General features: G+C 35.8%; 4 protein-coding genes across 4 annotated transcripts; 2 read left to right on the top strand and 2 right to left on the bottom strand.

Moving 5' to 3' along the window:
- Position 1: 1 nt before the first annotated feature.
- CBG20070 lies at positions 2 to 2,031 on the bottom strand (the record flags this gene model as incomplete). Its single annotated transcript, XM_002633924.1, has 3 exons — positions 2 to 338; positions 1,836 to 1,936; positions 1,981 to 2,031. The coding sequence occupies 3 exons, from the start codon at positions 2,029 to 2,031 to the stop codon at positions 2 to 4; spliced, it is 489 nt and encodes a 162-aa protein (XP_002633970.1).
- A 390-nt stretch (positions 2,032 to 2,421) lies between these two features.
- CBG26429 lies at positions 2,422 to 3,647 on the bottom strand (the record flags this gene model as incomplete). The annotated part of the gene is made up of 3 exons (XM_045235272.1): positions 2,422 to 2,521; positions 2,628 to 2,677; positions 3,570 to 3,647. The coding sequence occupies 3 exons, from the start codon at positions 3,645 to 3,647 to the stop codon at positions 2,422 to 2,424; spliced, it is 228 nt and encodes a 75-aa protein (XP_045100300.1).
- Positions 3,648 to 6,616: 2,969 nt separating this feature from the next.
- Cbr-del-2 lies at positions 6,617 to 13,250 on the top strand (the record flags this gene model as incomplete). Its single annotated transcript, XM_045235273.1, has 12 exons — positions 6,617 to 6,656; positions 6,704 to 6,803; positions 7,438 to 7,552; positions 9,078 to 9,218; positions 9,255 to 9,379; positions 9,430 to 9,868; positions 11,052 to 11,176; positions 11,484 to 11,579; positions 11,666 to 11,735; positions 11,792 to 12,063; positions 12,109 to 12,259; positions 13,074 to 13,250. 12 exons carry the CDS (start codon positions 6,617 to 6,619, stop codon positions 13,248 to 13,250), a joined length of 1,851 nt encoding a protein of 616 aa, XP_045096944.1.
- Positions 13,251 to 16,457: 3,207 nt separating this feature from the next.
- On the top strand, positions 16,458 to 18,951 carry CBG26428 (the record flags this gene model as incomplete). Its single annotated transcript, XM_045235274.1, has 3 exons — positions 16,458 to 16,568; positions 16,997 to 17,058; positions 18,948 to 18,951. The coding sequence occupies 3 exons, from the start codon at positions 16,458 to 16,460 to the stop codon at positions 18,949 to 18,951; spliced, it is 177 nt and encodes a 58-aa protein (XP_045100299.1).
- Between the last annotated feature and the right edge of the window lie 265 nt (positions 18,952 to 19,216).

The following is a 19,216-nucleotide window of genomic DNA, read 5'->3' on the forward strand; positions in this document are numbered from 1 at the left end:
ATCAACTCAAACTTCCATCAGCGGATGCTTGATAAACAGTCAACAGAGCATTCAACTCGGGAACTTTAGTCATTTCACTCAATTTATAAGGATTGGTATTACAGAAAGTTATCGAGGGAAATGGTTCGGAATCCAGCCCAGTGTTTAATTGAACGACTACATTGAATGCCAGATAGGAAGCCAGAATTGAGTAGAACATGTAAACAAAAGCAACGGCACTGATGATCATGATAATGCTCCAAACGACGACAGCGATTACTGTGTGGGCTTGAGCCATATGGGGAATTCCGTGAAGACTTGCTGTCTCTCCCCATTCCTTGAGATGTGTTTTGAAGCGTCTGTAATAGCATAGAATTTAAGTTTTAAACAGAGCAAGCATATATACAGTGCCCGGGAAATGGTTGGCTGGATCATAACTTTTCGAAACAAAATCAGTCAATAGTGTAGAGAAAACTTATGTGTACGCGTAGCTCTGCCAGTGTTTCGCTTCAAGCCTTTTATACGCAAAAATATTTATATTTTATCATTTTTCGGAAAAATGGCAGAGACCTGAAATCGGTTATTTTATCGTTGAAGAATTATCCGTTTCAGCTAGCGGTGAAGAAGAGGAACAGTTGATTACAGTAATACATACGAGTTAGTACGAGTAGTTTTAGAATTTCATTTGAAAAAAAATTAAAATCATTTTATGTCTCATTTTTTCGGTTTCAATAGGGACATGAGTATTTGATCAGATATGTGGAAATTAATGGGAACGGAATGCTCTGCATTATTTTTAAAAACATGTTAAAGTTTGGAGTGCTTAAAGGTGGGGGGACAGGAGATTTTACGGGGGATTTTTGGGGCCAGAGTATGCATTCTACCGTGACGGTGTACAACGCTTAATGTCACTCTGCGTACATCTGTCGTCCTCGCCTTTATGTATGCAATCGGGCGACCGCTTTCTCTTTGCCCGTGTAGCTCAGTCGGTAACGGCGCCGCACCCTCAATCATCGTTCCAACAAGTTCAACTCCTCGAGGGGCATATTTAAACGAAATTTCGAGAAAATTATTTTTTTCATTTCCCCCCACCTTTAAAGGTGGAGAGACATGAAAGAATACATTTCTTGGAATCCCGTTCATATGCGCTTCTCGAGGGGTTGAACTTGTGGGCTCATTGTTGGAGGTGCCGCACCGTTACCGGCTGACGGTGGCGCAAGCTGGGGCGGCCGAACGACGTAGTATATAAGAAGATAGGAATCATGAACACTAAACACTGTACACCGTTACGACGGAATGCACACCCAACTCCAAAAAACACTATTATAAATCTCCTGCCCCCCCCCCCTCGTTTAATGCGATTTCATCTAAAAAATCGTTTTCTGTATCAGCGAGCGGTGAAAAAAAACAAATTTCACCTAATAAAATAAAATTATATTTTGGTTATATTTTTTCCGGTTTCAATAGGGTCATAAAAGTTCAATCAGATAAATTAAAACTAATAGGAACGGTCTTCGTCACATTTTCTAAAAGTGTGTCCACCTCTCTTATGTAAAAAAAAAACTTTCTGTATCAGCTAGTGGTGGAAAAGAGGAACAGTTGATTGTAATTGATAGTACGGGGATTGTCTAGGCAATAAAAAAATTTGAAAAATTTGTGAACGTTTTTTTTCGGTTTCAAAAAGATATAAAAATGCAATCAGATGAGTTAAAATCAATGGGAACTGAAGGCAGCTTACAATTTCAGAAGGAACGCATGGACCGAACTTCCGATAAAGTTTTTACTTTTTCAAAACTTCGATATTTACCAAACCAGTTCATTGCTAACATTTGAAACCCAGTATTGTTCTAACTCACATCCATCTTGTATCCGGAGCCTCCTCGTGAATCTTATCCTGCTCAATGTCACTCACAATCGCTTTCATTTCATTGTCATCCAGTTCCGAGTCGAATTCGTCCTGAACTCTTTTTTATTTTATTTTTCAAATTCCTGCCATCTTACCGATAACGAATCCTTTCGCTTCCGAAGACCTTCATCAGATGGGAGAGCCATTTTTTAATATGAAAAATGTGAATCAAAGAAGTACCTCAGAAAGTTTTAGACGAAATTTTTTGGAAGTGTGAAACAGCAAAAAAAATGTGTAAAAAGTTTAAGTGACTATGGTTACGGAATATGACTTATTCATAAGTTTGAAAGTGAATAGAAAATAATTCGAACAAAAGAATGAAGGATGAGATGTCCCCAAAAAATAGGGGTCTGACGAATGAATGTGCTGAAATGCACTACAGAAAATCATAAGACAGAAAATTTCAACAGATTATTTTATAAAAATACAAACTCAACTCGGGCAAATATATAGTGTCATGTATATGAGTTTATTGAAACAGAAGTTTTTAAAATTTAATTTGTAAAACTTCGAAATCAAAAAACAGAATTCGTGATTCATGGAGACGTGCGACGAACAATCTTTCCACGTCTATTGATCACCCGTGGAGGAGTTTTGAGATCCCGAGGGTCGAAGCTTGAGGCACGAGCTTGTCGTCTGAAAATTGTTTTTTTTTGCAGTTTCGACATTATAGCTTTCGGTTAGAAATATCGGACATTCCGATCAGACGTCGTATTTTTTTTCTTATTTTATTTTTACTCACCTTGGCGGCTCTAGACGATTGGTTCTTCCTAGAAGTTCGGGGACGAAGATCTGAAATTTGGCTTTTAAAAAAATGCAGTTTCAATTAGGATATATAAAATAGGTTAAGCATTGAAGTTTTGTTGGGACTGTGATTACTGCAATAATAAACACGTTGGTATTACAAGTTTGTAAAAATAAATATTCTCGACTATGTTCTCTTTAAACCGTTGCCAAAGAGCGGAAACCCAAAAGTTGGCACAGCCATATTTATATTTTAAAATACCGTTCCAGCTAGGTAACAAGAAAATTGGGCTCTTTTCTAGTTTAGAGGTCCCAAAAAAATTTAGAGGTCCGAAAAAAAAATTAGAGGTCCCAAAAAAGTTTAGAGGTCCCAAGAAAAAATAGAGGTCCAAAATACGAAAAACGCGCAGATGTTGGAATAATGTACTAGTATTTGAACTGTGCGAGTAGTTTGAGTTTTAGGGTCTTATAGGATGATATGACTACTCCTAACAATTTTAGCTCCAATTCTCTCGCATCTTGCAGATGAACCCCAATTTACATATGAGGAAAATTTGGGCAACACAGTAATCACTCCGTGATTATGCTGTCTCTCAGGCTTAGATAATTGTCAGAAAATATGCATTCCTAAGCCTATTAGAAGTATAAAATATATCATCAACAATTATTTTGCTATAAGACCTCAAAACTTTAAATTCTTACACAATTCAAATTTTAGTACATTATTCCGGTATCTGTGCATTTTTAAGTTTTGGACCACTATTTTTTCTTGGGACCACTAAACTTTTTTGGGACCTCTATTTTATTTTGGGACCTCTAATTTTTTTTTCGGACTTCTATTCTTTTTTGGGACCTCTATTCTTTTTTGGGACCTCTAAACTAGAAAAGAGCCGAAAATTTTAACTTTTCTCAAATTTACTATTTGGACTATTACACCAACCTTATTTCTAAATCCCCTGACTGCCGAAGATGCTCCAATAGAAATCAGAAGAAATGCGAGTAGGAAAAGGAATTTCATTTTTTAACGGTTTTGGGAGATCTGGTTTCGATATTCTTTTATACCCACCTGATCACAAATAACAGATTGAAAGGTAAACTTCCTCCTCTCTTTTGTTTATTTGCACACACCGTTCGTTTTGTTATCAATAACAAATGACAAGAGTTACTGTTTCGAGATCAATGTTTTTAAGTTTTGGAAGTTCCGTTGCTAGTTTAAGTGACAGACAAAGAATATAATGTTCCAATTTTGAACTGTTAGATAGTCTCTTTTGGAGTCCTGAAAAAATAGTCCAAAAATGTTTGATTCGTCTGAAAATTTCAGAGTACACTAAACAAAATTAAAGTTTCAGTTTTGAAATTACAACTTTTTTGTTTAAATGCGAGTAGAACAAGCAGTTTCAAAGTGGCACAGCTCTAATTTTAGTGCTTACAGTTACAAACGGCTTATTTCATCAGAATGGAATTCAGTGAAAATGTGAAACTTACAAAAACTTTTTTTAAACATTTAGTCGAATCTGACAATTTCAGAGAAATGAAAAACTTCTGGAATAGATTTTCACGACTCGTAGAATTCCAGATATTCTCCTTCCAACAAACTCACCATCTCCTCCCTCGTCTATTCTCCGGATCTCGTTCCGTTGTCATAAATTCTTCACACACCTTCCTTCCGCTTCCCGACAATTTCACAATAGAATGCACCAGGAGCTTCCCATTGAAAATATATGAACATGTATGTCACCCCCTAAAATTTCCTCTTTTTTTTCTTCCTCCCACCTCTCTTCTACTTTATGCATTCATTTGAGTAATGCACCTGTCCAAAGCTCTAATTGTCTGCCGTCTCCTCTCCCTCCCACACTATTTTGTCCATTTGTTCTCATCCGTCTTCGAGCCGCTTCCGACTACATCCAATTTGGGTTCCTCTCTCCCCGCAAAAGGAAAAGAAACGAGGGGAAATTGCACTTTGTGAAACCGATCCTTCGTTTTTCACCTGCTTTTCCTTTGAATCTCTGCGTCTCCACCATTCCATACACTCTCTTGGAATGTTGTTCAGTTTTCCTGAAAAGAAACCTTATAATTAACAAATCATATTCTACTGCTCTCTCTCCCACCCACTCCGCTCAAATGCAACAAATTTCGTATCATTTTTGCAGATGGAACTCTCGTAGAACATTTCAATGTTCTGCTTCCTGCAGCTACCGTATCATCCGAAGAGTACTGTACACATTTCCACAAAAGATAGGATTACGAATAGTGGCAGGTGAGATAAATGGAGAAAATGAATGGAGTGGATTAGGCGAGGGATTAGTATTTCTTTTTCTGTTTCATGAGATGCTCATTAACAAGTGAGATTCTGAGTGACCGTTACAAGTTTAATTCTGAGTGAACGTTACAACTTTTGAGAGTAAAATTATTCTGACTGAAACATCATACAGTTTTCTCTCTAAAATGTTTTCAGACCTAGACTTATTCGGATTTATTAAATTTTGTAGAAATTGATTAATTTGAAAATTAAAAAAAAATGTTTCGAATAGATGTCAAGTTTATAACGATTCATGGACATTGATAGAGAGACTAAAAATTAACCTAATTCTTCACATATTTTACGTTTTAAACTTGTTCCAAGTGCACACTAAGTATTCAAAAATTGTTTGGTTGTCGTTGTCAAAAATTTTGAATGCGTTCTTTCTTGATAGATTTCAACGAAAGATTTCGAATTGTTCTCACATTGATTGTAGAAATATTTGAACTTTTTGAATTTGTTCAATTTTGAAAACTCATAAAATTTAATGTTTGAAACAGATCGGAAGTTAACCAGTTAATTACCATAGATCATTGAGTTTTACCTAATTCTTTTAAAACATGTTTGATGTTTCAGACTAGTTACAACTGCAAAATCAGTTTTTAAAAATTGATGTCTTGAAATTGATACATGCGACATAAAAATCTATTATATTATCCAAAAATTATAACTGTTATTACTGGTAGATTCATATTATCCAAAAATTATAACTGTTTTTACTGGTAGATTTTCTACGATTGTTAGGTGAAAACTTGTGTAAAATAGCTGGAAGCTGAAATTTCATTTTTTTTGAAGTCTATTTTTTCCTATAAACGATTTATTCACAAAATTTCTGTTTCACCTTGATGTTAAAAGTTTATTCAAATTCTTAGATTTTATTTTTTGCCGGTCTTTTCTAAATATATTTTTGTTAATACACAATAATACATTGAAAGTATTAACATTTCGATGATAACGCTGAACCAATGATGTTATAGATTGACTTTGTTCATTTGTATTTGTGGCTCGATCCCATTGTTTTTGTTTATCGGTATCATCAATCGTAGTTCCCTTTCTCTTCCTGATCCTAGTGACTAGAATATTATTACGAAGCTGGCAAAACATTTATTGTCAAATAACTTATTTTTGAAAACTTAAATTTTCAGACATTTTTAGAGATTTTTATATATTTGAACTGGAAAATAGATATCAGAATCACTAGAAATTATCATTTTTTTTGAATTATTGTTACTACGAAAGTTAACCACGATTCAATCAAAGTGCTATAAAGAAAACGATCAATATACAAATACGGTAGAACTGAATTTTTCTCTAAAATAGCCTATTTTAAACAGGAGCGTTTTTTTCTGGATTTTCACAACTAGATGAATTCCTTCAAATTTGAAAAAAAAAATTCGCTCCTCCAATCTTAGCCCTTTCCCTTCCGCCAGACACTTTTCGTAGTCGGTTTCGTTCTGACTGGAAAAAAATGCCGAAAAAATAATTCTAGATCCATATTCATTCTTTACATTATTCATAACATAGGCTGACACCTTCTTCACTTAACTTCAAAAAATTCTGGAAAAGAAAATTGAAAATTCTGATATTTCCGGGAAAAAATGAAACACAATTTTTTTCTGCAAACTCCTTCTCCTGTCTCTCTTCATAATCCCCCTTTTTCCAGGTTATATCAGTATTATTCCGCGGAGATGACAGCCGAAGTTATTGATTATACTAGAAGGAATTTAGGTGAGTTTTTTGATGAAGTGAGCAGAAAAAACATGAGAATATTCCAGAAGAAGCAATGAATCATTCTGAGCGTCGAATGTTGTTTCGGAGAAGCAGAAGTGAACCGATGACGTTGACAAATGAGAATGCGACGATGACTAGTAGGACGTGAGTTTTACTTTCGATTGTTTATGGAAAACTGTGAAAGAAAATCTAGATCTCAAAAAGAGAACATTTTGAAACTGAAAAAAAAGTGAAAATCTTATTTAATTAAGCTAATATAAATTGTCCATTCAGCATTTTTAGTTAGCTCGTTAAAACTTGAGATTTCAAATTTTCTCTCTCGTTCTGCTTCTTATACCGTACCATATGAGAAGCTGCAGATGTATCATAAAAAATGGCAAAATAAAGTTATAATAATTCACAAATACATAGGCACCCTTCAAAAATCAATTGCAACCGTATTTTTTGAATTTTCATCGATAATCCAATCCATTAGAATACGAACCATAAAGTTACTGTTCCATTAGTTTTATAATTAACTTCAACAAAGAAAATTCAAGCACTTGTCTTTTACCTGTGAAGTTAAAGGAGACATGAGGTTTTTTGGAGTTTTTTAGGGTTCGGTATGCATTCTGGCGAGATGATGTATATTGATTGGTTTTGACACACCTTTAATCGAATTCATTTCAATACAAGACAGAAACTTACTCTTTCATGAGTTTCATGGTTAAATTTGAGCACTGATGTTTTAATGTGAGGCTGTTAGTCGTTTTTTATCAAAAATATTCCCATTTTTCAGTGATCCCGAATGGAATATGACGGTCGACTCGATATCAATTCAATCCTCATTTGCCGAGTACCAACACCGTAGGAAGCAAAGATTGAAAAAACAGGAGGCACATAAAACTTCTGAGGTTGGTTTACAGACCGGGATGTGCGTGAAAATTTTATTTTACGAAATACAAGCTCGTAAAATCGTGAAGATCGTAAACGTAAAATTCGATCACAGAGGGAGATCAGTATCCTAAAATTAGCAACGAAAACTTTGAAAACATTTTGAAGCAGAATATTTTTCATCGGCATCAAACTTGATGCGTTGAAATTTGTTTCCTTGTTGTCGATTTTTTATGAGTTCTTTGAAGAAAGTATTGATATCAAACCAATGTTCCAGGATTTGTGGATTGAAACATTAATAATTTTATGTGACCCAATTTAAAAAAAGGGAGAGTAGATTTTTTATATTTTTTTAGCCAGAGTATGTATTTGGACGGTGTACAGCGAGCGGTGTTTGCACATTTCACTATCTCTTGTGGCTATCGTTCCCGACTGCGACCACGTAGCTCAGCCGATGACAACACATCCCCTCCGATATCTTGCCAATATCTTGGGGGTCTTTGTTTGTCGAGAGAGCAATATTTTGAAATAAAATCCAAAATTTTGAAAACATTTTGAAGCAGAAAATTTTTCATGCTAGAAACTTTTTGCCAAGTCAATGGTAATTCACCTCTGTTTCCTTGAATGGCGAATATCAGAGCTCATTAATAAATACAAATTCCTTATCCAATTTCGTCCCAAATGAATACGCATCACTTCATTCGTGGCTTCTCATCTTTCCCCCTCTTCTCCCGCTATTCTCTATTTTCCCCTTCAGTTTTTTGGTCTCCATGACAACTACGCATATCTAATGGTAGACGACGACGAAATAGGATGCGAGGATACAAACAGATTCTGACAGGACAGACACCCTCTTTTGCTCTTTTCTGTCTCCTTATTTCCTCCCCCTTCCTCTCTTCGACCTCATTTACGGGGCTCATTTTCTTCTTGTCGTTGTGCATTTAACGGAAATTACATTGTTCGGTGTTATATTTTCGGCGCAAATAATTCCTATTTTAGTGCTATCTATTTATTGGGCTGTTATTTTTCCCACTTTCAGTAAATAATTAGATGAAAAATTACTGTTTCCAGAAGTACAGATTAGTGACCGTAACATGACAGGGTTGATCCACCGCTATCCCCTTTAAAAATTTTTCTTTGAAACATGTACATTTTGACGTGGGATGTCGGTGTTTACACATTTCCCTTTCCACCGTACCTCTTTCATGTCGACCATCAATCGTCAGCTTTCAACTGTGACGGTAGCGGTGCAACAAGTTCAACTTCTCGAGGACCTTGTATTAATATAATTTTATGATGCCCCTTTACTGATAAGTTTACTGATAAGTTTGGAAAAAATCAAAAATTTGCTGCAAAATGAGACATAAATCTAATTTCTAGGACCATATTGAGCCGAGTTACAGCTATTCATAGTTCTTGGTCAGAGGCGAAGTGTGTATCGTTTCTCTGCATCTCAAACCTTGTGTTCAGACCTGTATTAAAAAAAACCCCCTTCAATAGAATGACCCCTCTAATCGAAGAACTTTTCAAGAGGGGCTTGGAAAGATAGAAAAGCTCCCTACAAAGCTAAAATTTTCTAGGAGCAGGTGCACTTTGTTTTTCAAATTTTTAAAAAAGTCGTACAACTTTTTTTTTCATTTCAGAAATTCTATATTTTTCTATTTTTCAATCAACCTTGATAATTTCGTGTCTTCTATTTCTATCAATTCAAACAACTTCCAGATCTCCATATCAACCGAAACATCAGACCATCTTGAAATGAAAGGGAACTCGGATCTTGAAGACGTTCTTCAGTTTTCCGATGAAAAGGTGGCATCGACGCTCTCGCTGACTGATAGTGATAATAGGTACCTCCTTTTTTTCTATACTTTCAGTTCTAAATTTCCAAGCTTTTTAGCTCAAACGACATCACATCGAGTCAAGCTCAAGAGATCAGCTATGAAGAGGAAATGCGTTTGTTCATGGAGAAAACGGGACACCTGGTGACCAATGTTTTCGCGGATCCATTCGATTCGGATGAGAGGAAAAGTCGAACAGAGATGTGGGTTGAGGCGGCGTCGACGGAGAAATTGGCAGATGGGGAGAATAAGAACAAGGAACAGGAGGATTTGGTTTTGGAGAATGGGAAGATTTCGTCTGCAGAAGATGTTTTTGGAGAGACTTTTGAATCTAATGAGAATAAAGAAGAAACTGTTGAGGACGACGAGGAGGAGGAGGATGAGGTGACAGAGTTCGAGGAAGCTGTGGTGGTTTCGGAAGTGGCAGAAGTTTCCGAAGAAACTGGAGAAGAGGTTCAGGAAACTGTCAAATATGAGATTCCACCAATTATTCATCAGGTAACAAAATGTTCTCAATGGGGCGAAAATTTAGGAAACATTGTATTGTCAATTCAAAAAGATCGCACCGGTGAACTCACAAACAAACAAGTAAACAAGGGGGCGGAGCGATCCGCCCCTTTTCGCAAAGACGCCGTGCATTTTTTCGACGGTATTTTAGCGATGCCGTTTTTCGGTAATTTTTCATCGAATTTCTTCCGAATTAAAGAAAATTCGTCGACTTTGTGAAGGAATATATAACTTTGTTATAATAAAAACTGAGAAACACAATTGGGAAACACTATTCTTTGATTCAGGGTGAAAATGAAATGAGCAAGACCATGTGACGTATCGAATCCTGCAATGATGAAAATAAGAAGTAGAAAAGCTTCGAGGCCACATAAAACATGAATTACCATTGCAAAGTTTCCTGAAAACCTCAAAAACTCGATCGGAGAAGTATTTGGAGTAATTTGTCGACTAACAGCAGATTATTCTTCACTTCTTCATAGTTGTGATACCAGAAGGCGATTTTTCTTATTAGTTGATGGGTGAATTTAAAAAAATCGACAAATTCCCTTTAATTCGGAAGAAATTCGATGGAAAATTACCGAAAAACGGCATCGCTAAAATACCGTCGAAAAGATGCGCGGCGTCTTTGCGAAAAGGGGCGGATCGCTCCGCCCTCTTGTTTACTTGTTTGTTTGTGAGTTCACCGGTGCGATCTTTTTGAATTGACAATAACTAATAAATCGAATCATGATGCTGGAATGAACTGCTAAGCGAAAGAGTTTTAGGTCATATCATCGCTGTCTGAAAAAATGAAGGTTAGAGAGTATTTTTTGCAGTCTGAATACGGTAGCGATATCGAAGCGGCGAGCCTAAATAGCACATATTAAGTGGAGACGCAGACTTTTTTTCTCTGCGTCTCAACTTTCATTTTCTCAGACAGCGATAATAGTACTGAAACGGGGAATTTTGATTTCCAATTTTTTTTCGAGAAAATTATTTTAAATCTTTGAGAAAAATACTTTAAAATAGCGGAAAAATGCGTTAAAAATTTGGAAAAACTTGATTGCTTGCAAGCGGTATATCTCGCTTTGATGAACTTGTAAAAAAAGATCAACTACAAAGGTGAAGTGTTTCATTCAAATTCAATTATACTTAATTGAAACAGGATTTTTTGAACGTTTTATTTTTCCAGGACACCAAAGAATCGCTGCTCTCATCGAATATATCAACTAACAGTCTGATGAAATCAAATATGAACCATCATCTGAAAGAAGCTTTGTATGCTGAAAGTGAAGTTGATGTCAAGGATGTCGATAGGTTAGTTTGGTTGATAGGGTGATCAAATTTTGGGAAGTTGTAACCGTTTTCGGTGTTTTCGAGACTGCGGTCTTCATGTTTTACCGACCAACGGTGAAGAGACAGTTTTTACCGATCTTTATCGTACAAATTACTGCAACAAAAAACATCGATAAAAACACAATTTCAGAAACAGCAATGTTTCGAAAAGTAGTTTGTAGTAAATGGAAGATACCACTTCTGGGAACTAATTGTAAGAAGAAAAACCAGACTTACTGTAATATTTTGGTTTCGAAACAGTATTTTTTTGAACAGTAATCTTTTACAGGTTCTGGGACTATCTGTACGAGAAGGAACTCCCGGAAAATGGGGAAAAAATGTACTCGATCAATCTGGCTGGACCATCAACTTCTACTAGTGAACGGTAAGAAATTTTTCAATCACTGAATTTCTTGAAATTTCTCCAAAATTTGAGTTGTAAACGAAACTGTAAAATTTCCAAATTTGAAGGTCACTTGGACTTGCGTTGTCACCAATCAAAGTGAAATTTTCGGGAATTCAAACTAATAAAGTTTACAATGTAAGTTGTCTTTTTGTTGGTTTCTAAACCCAATCTTCGAATACTTGAATTTTCAGCCAGAAATAGTGCCCAAAGAAATGGAAAACGAGCTGGAACAAGATCGAGAACTGGACGAACCGCTGGAGATCACTGATCAAACTGTGGAATCTAGATTTTTCGAATTGGAGACTACAACCAAGCTTGAGAGAAATGAGCCGGTTCTACAAAAAACTTCTGTATCACAAACTCCGATTTCTCATAGTTTAGTGCAAATTGTGAATTATGAACAACAGCCAAGAATCAGATCTCAAAGTCAAAATGGAAGAGTTTCCTATGAGAAGGAGAATATGTGAGTGGTATAATTGATGATTCTGGAAATATATTGAGGTTTTAGGGTTCGAGAATTCTCATTCAAAATGTCTGAAAGTCTTTTCAAAGATCTGAAAGTGTTGGTTGTGGAGAGGGATCGAGCAAAAGAGGCGATGGCAATACTTCCAGCAAAGTCAATGAAAGAATTGAGCGATGAGTGTAATTATTTTCAGACGGTATGTTTTTAATGTAACTGTTTTAATGAGAATATATCTTTTAATACATTTTGATGTGACAGGGCTTGCTGAAAATAACATGAGTCGATTTGGCCATGACAGTATTAATCAAGTTTGTTAGAAATCTGCTTTTTAATTTTTCACCTGGTCAACGGACAAAATGGAATAGCTAGTTTTCCATCTATTTAACATTTTTGAAAACATAGTTTTTTTTTAAATTCTACATTGTAGTGTAAGGAATATAAATTTTCATATTAAAATCACATAAGAAATCCAACCAGATGTGAGGGCTGTGATAGAAGAGAACATTTTACAAAAGAACACAATAGAAAAGGTTTGCGGACGCCGGCCGCGGACTAGAAAAATTTCTCTTCCATCACATTATACTTTTGATTCTGAAATTCATGTTTTCACACGAAGTACAACGAAAAAATCAGCATACGGCTTCATAATACTGGATATCACTTTTATCCTTGATTTTCAAAAATCCCCAATTTTCGTGAATCTGTGAATGAATTTCCAAATAATGTATCCTCGAACTAATGAAATATAAAATTATCCAAGTTATTTGTGATAATTTTGAAGCTGTAATTTTTAAAAACTTCGAAATTTTCAAATTGAAAAAATCTGCATATATAACTTTTAAGCATGTTACCTAGGGCAAAAAAGTTTGTTAGAAAACTGGAAATTGCACAATTTGCACAAGTCGTTACGAGAAAAGGAACTATTCACCAAACGTGTCTGCTATAAAATCAACTATGTGAAACAGTAAAATCAAAAACGGATTCGTCCTAACCACAAGTTTCATTTTCAGCGCTATCGTGTGCGAATCGAGCAGAACAAAGAAAAACTGGATCGTCGAATTGATGAAATTTGGAGAAAAATGTTAAAAATGCCAATTGAATCTCAAGAAATGGTCGATTTCATCAGTGTGCCCTACAGTGATCAACTAACGTGCAATGCCAGAAGAAATTTGCCAGAAAAGATGTGAAAACCCAGTATGTTTCTATTTTCGATTGAAATTTTGAATGAAAACAGTTTATTTCAGGTTTCCATGAATAGTGATGAGCATCATTGATACATATCGAAAATAGAAAACAAACAAGAACATGGAGAGACAAAATTCAATTTTTTTAGAATGATAAATGTGATATTATTTTACTTTATTTCAATTTCTTTTCCCCTGTCTTTCTTGATCAAACATTCTTCCTGAAGAAACAAAAGTAAACCCAATGAATGAATGAAAGAAAACTTGGTTGTTTGGATTTTTCACAAAACTTTTCAGGAAACAAAGTATGAAAGGAACCAATTTTTCAGAGAATTTGTATTCTCCTCCAAAACCAAACTTGGTATCATTGTACTAACCCAAATGGTTTTAGATGCCGAATAATTTTCAAAAAATAAATCCGAATTTCTTGTAGTTTAACAAATATTGAGATAGATAAACGTTTCTAGAAAATTTGCTAGTATTCTAATTGAATGTTCTGTTCCAATGCTACGACAAAAAGGATCTCTTCGCAATTGAACGCGGAATTATTGAATGCTAGATGAAACTGTAAAAGATTTTTATGAAAATTGTTTAAAGTTCTGAAAATTTTATGAAAGTTTTGAAGACCCTAATTTTTTTAATGGTAGATCAAAAAAGATAACATTCGAAGAATGGGTGGCAAGAAAAATCAGTTGTTTTTCAGTTTTGCTGGATGAGCCAGAAAACCGTTTCGATTTTTCGCTTTTGTTTTTTCAAATAACTTGATATTAATATAGTCATTGTGTGGTTCTTGAGAATACGATCGATTTTTTCAGTTCCGCTTTATGGTAAACTATATTATTGTTATAAACCTGGAAAAAATTCTTTGTCCTATTCAGAAATTGATCAATAATCGAAATACGGTGAAACCGTAATATTTTTTATTTATCAATGGGAAAAATGTGGTTGTGGTCGAAGGCCCCACAACCACAAATACCATAACCTGAAAATAATGTCCTTCTCGGGAGTTATTATCTCACTTTTTGTCAAGTTGGCTGTTATTTTTTCTCAAAAAAGCAGGAAAACAAAGTATTTTGATAGTGCAAAAAAATGGTTGAAAACGCATAAAAATTCCTAAAAATTACACGAATTTTAGGTTACGGTAGTTGTGTAGGACCCTCGGCATATGGTGTTTCTCTTCCACAGCATCAATTTTCAGATCATTGAATAACAATCAAGTTATCGGAAAGTATTGTCCGCTAGATAAAACTGTAAAAAATTTTAATGAAAATTTGTCAAAATGTTTAAAAGTTTGATGAAACTTTTCAAGACCCAATTGGGTTCAAGCGAGGGGGTCAGAAAGCGCGCCCCAGGAAACTCGTAGGCCAGAAGAAATTTAATAATTTTAAAGTGGACGCGGGTTTGATCTAGATCATGATCTATTTCTTCAAAATCAACTGATTCCAAGGAGCGCTTTTTCGCTCTTCATTTAAAAATTTGAAACTCAGCAAACGAAATTCGGCAGCGAATTTAGAATTTTCCCTAAATTTACTGGGGCGCGCTTTCTGACCCCCTCGCTTGAACCCAAGTGAAGACCTTAATTTTTCATATTTTTTTGGTAGATCAAACAATTCGAAGTTTTTGAAGAATTGGCGGCAAGAAAAACAATTGTTTTTCAGTTTTTTGTTGGTTGAGCCAGAAAATCATTTCAAAACGTTTTCTGTTTCGTTTTGGTTTTTTTTTCGACATCTGATTTTTGTAGTACGTTACGAATTCGTTTTCTGTTGCTTCTCGACAAATTCCACATGATACTCAAATTTCAAAAATTTTGTTCGACTTTGAGGTTTTCTTACTATTTTTTCTGCTGGTCTTCTCGTTTTGGTAGTTTTGAGTTTGTCAATTCAAGCCTATTGACCGTAAAACCTGCAGTAGAAGGGCCTCACACTGTCACGTTTGAGCTTAATTATCTCAATTCCTATGCAAGATTTCAAAAACGTGCTAACTTGCAAAAACATTTGTTATTGTAATAACAGTTTATCAGTTAACAATCTCTGACCGGAACTGAGAAAAACTGATTCACAGTTAAAAGTTAAGGGTCCTTGTATGTATTACAGGTCTTACGTTATCTCATCTTTGTCAGATGTTAACAGGACGTTTATTAGAATGATTCAAAAACTAAAACCTTTCATGGTCCTAGTGAAACAGATCTTTTTTGAACTCAAGATATCAAAAAATGTTTCTAGATTGGTCTACATCTTGATTTGATCTACAAAACCAACCTAATAGCCGCGAACTTTCCCAGAAACAAGATCCACTCCGCTCATAAAAATAGCAACAGATGGTATCTATTGTACCAGATGGTCTCAATCGATAACACAGTACTAATCCTCCTACATTTTGTTCTCCGATGCCATTCTCTCTTTCTCTTGTCTTGTCCCTCCATAACATATTCTGCTCTTTTTTCCCGCATATTCTATCTTCTCTTTCCGAATGATTTTCGATGACGTGCATTCCTTGCATTGATCGCTTCCGAAAACTACTGTCTCTCCTCTGAATGATTCTACATTTTCGACGCAGTGCGCCGCGGCGCGAAATTCGAAAAATTAGCATATTGTGTGCGGATTAAGCCAGAACTCGTGCTCTTTTCCCCTATTGAAAGTACATTTTAAGAGAGAAAATTTTAAATTCAAATTTTTGAAGGAATTTGCATTTTTAGTATTCACCCCGAATTCATTTTGTGTACTGTAACGATTATTTTTGATATAAATACACCCCTCGGTAGGCAGTTTTTTCATAGTTTCCTTTCATTCGATTTTTTGGGATCAATTTTTTTCATTTCTGAGAAAAGACAACTTTTTTGAGTCATCTTTAAAAATAGAACGATTTCATAAAAATTTCATATGCCCCCTGATGGACCAATTCGTCAAATATCACGTTACCTCGATCGTTTCCGTTATAAACAAATCCATCAATTATTGTAGCAAAATTTTGACCTCTTTCTCTTTTATACTATTTTACCTCCCCTTCCTACCTTTTTTATTTTTGTCTGCCTCCTCCCGATCGGTGCAATTTGCGTTCGCATCTCTGTCCGATCCAAACCCTCTACTCTATATCCAATTTTCAAAAAAACAAAACCATATTTCCAGGGAAAAGGCTCATCGGCACATCACCGATCGCCTCCTTTGTCTCCAAAAGTCTTCGAAGCTGTCGACACTTGAATCTTCTCGTGGAATGCAAAAGAGCCAAAATGTAACCGAAGGACCTGAAGCGAACGGTGTGGCGGCGGTGGTGCTAGGCACCGGCCATCACACCTCACCTGATACAAATGCAGGGAAGACCAAGGTGAGGCTTTTTGGTGGGAAATTGGAAATTTTTGAATTAATTTTAGCTAAAGAGCTTTAGGAGAGAAGTCTTGAATGGAGGGCCAAAAGTATCTTCATGTAAAACCTCTAAAAACCAGTAATTGTCAACTTTGAGTCTATTTATCTCCATTTTTATGAACGATATTCAAAAGTTGTCAACTAATAAATAGTTTATCATAATATCATGAACATTTTATCAGTCGACACATTTTCGATATCTACCAGAAGAACCGAGATAAATTACTATAAACCCTCTAATAGAAGGTTACTCTATCCTTACAGTTTGAGCTAATTTATCTCAGTTCTTGTAAAAGATATAAAAAAGGTGTCAACTGATAAATTATTGATGATGTTATGATAAACAATTTATCAGCTGGCACATTTCTGATAGTTTTCACAAGAATCGAGATAAGATGGCTCAATGTTTGGGGTGGCGTTAACGTTAGTTTAGGTTGGTTACGGTGGTTAGGGTGGCGTTAAATTATAGTGCTTACGGTAGTTTTCAGGATTTTGAGCCAGAAAAAAATGAAAATCTAAAAATTTAAAGCCAGGATGTTATTGCAATCCTATCTAGGTTCAAAAGTTTTGAAAAATGGGTTCTGTTAGGTTTACTCAAAATTTAACTGTTCCACACTCACTATTCAAATTCGCTTTGATCTAATCTGGTCAATTAGCATAACTTCAGTATTTCTACACTTCCAATGACCCTTCTCTAGTTGTATTCCGCTTTTAATATCAATTATCTTCGTTATCACCTCCTTGTTACCTATTCAACAAAAGTCCTTTTCAAGTACACTGTGTAATGTGATACTTCCCCTTAATGTACCCATTAACAATAGACTGGTCACCCACCCAGGGCGAAAGTAATTTTCACTTTTTTACACTATCTCTGAAAAATGACACAGTATTCTTAGCAGCTTCTGATAGTTTGATGCTTCCTCCTATTCACCTACCGTTAGGTTCCACGTGAGAATCCAGAATGCGTTCACGTGACGATCAGGAGGAGAAGACGGAGAAAAGGGGGTTCCGAGAGGAGAAGATTGGTTTATGAGTCATGATTGATTTATTCATTGTAATAATAACAACAACCCATCATTCGATACCCCCATCATTGAAGAGCGTCGTAAGTTTTTTGGAAGAGATTAGATTTTTGAAAGAAAGTTTGAGAGGGGGGACCCTACCAGAATGTCCCTATTACAGAAAATTACTGTAGATAGTTTGAGAGGGGGGACCCTACCAGAATGTCCCTATTACGGAAAATTACTGTAGATTCTGAGGGATATGAAAACAATACTTTCATAATAGTATTCTCGAAAATTTAGCCTTGAAGCTAGCCACGCCTACTTTTGCCTAGCAGGAGACCAGCTAACGAAGTAAACATAGATTTTCTAGTATTCAAATTTTTGCCCTTGTGTATTAGGCTAGACTTTTTCAAATCGCGCCTTTTCCCCGCTGAACAACTACTCTACAATTACCGTAAAACCTGTAACAGAAGGACTTACACACTGTCAAGTTTGAGCTGATTTTGCTCTGGTCCTATGCAAGGTACAAAAGTGTGTCAACTGGTTAATCATTGATGATATTATGGTGATTAATTTTATAGTTGACAACTTTTTAAAACCTTTCACAGAAACCGAGAAAAATTGCCTCAAAATTAGAAGGCCCTTCTAATACAGGTTTTACGGTAATTGCTAAGCTCGACATATACAAGAATGCAGTGGAGCGCATTTACTCTAGATTTCGAAAAATACTACGTTCTGCACTATGGCACCTTATCCTAACGGTTCCGCTTCAACGATCCGAACTTTGACCATCTCTTGTTCCAAAAATTCATACAAAAAGACAAATTGTTCCGCTCCCCACCCTTTTTTACCGTTTAAAAAAGATTCATAAGGACGCACGAACCAGAACTAGATAATAGTTTTTAGTATGATGATAGTTTTTTTTGGGACAACAGTAGCAGGAGACAGAAGACAGTTAGTCAAACAGTTTGAAAAAAAATGACTGTGTATGAAGAATCGAAAAAAAAGACACGTGGAACGAGAATAGAACCTAGAATTTGGTTGAGTAGAGAACAAGGTGTTGCGTAAGAAGCAGGAGATTTCGGTCCACGCGTCCTTATCATCTCTCTATCTCTGAATATACATGACGTCTCTTGTCGTTGACCGAATGGCCAGGGCGGAAGCAGTTATCAAAATGAGAGGAATCAGAAGAGATCCCCCGTTTTTGGGTAAATATCGTGTCTATGCACGTCGGACACCCTCGGACCCAATACACACACACTCTCTCTCTCTCTCTTCGTATTTCTGAATTATACTGAAGATTGTATATATTGTAGAAATAGAGAAGTGAGTGATAGTTGATAAGAGGAGGGGCCACCGCGCCCCGTTTGTCTTCTTCTTCTTCAACATCATCAGCTACCACCACCACCATCGTCTTCGCCGTCCTTATGATCAATTGTCTATCTTTTCGATCCTTTTTTCCTTCTTTTTTTCGTTTTGAACAGGACCCGCCGCGCAGGAGGATGGGGAGGAACGAAGTGATGATAAGCTAATAGGCAGATTTATTAGTGATAATCTGATACCCTGCGCGCCAAGAGACACTTCGTAGTTCTAATTTGCCGATTAG

Source organism: Caenorhabditis briggsae (assembly GCF_000004555.2).
Source record: "Caenorhabditis briggsae complete genome, chrIV, whole genome shotgun sequence".
NCBI lineage: Eukaryota > Metazoa > Nematoda > Chromadorea > Rhabditida > Rhabditidae > Caenorhabditis > Caenorhabditis briggsae.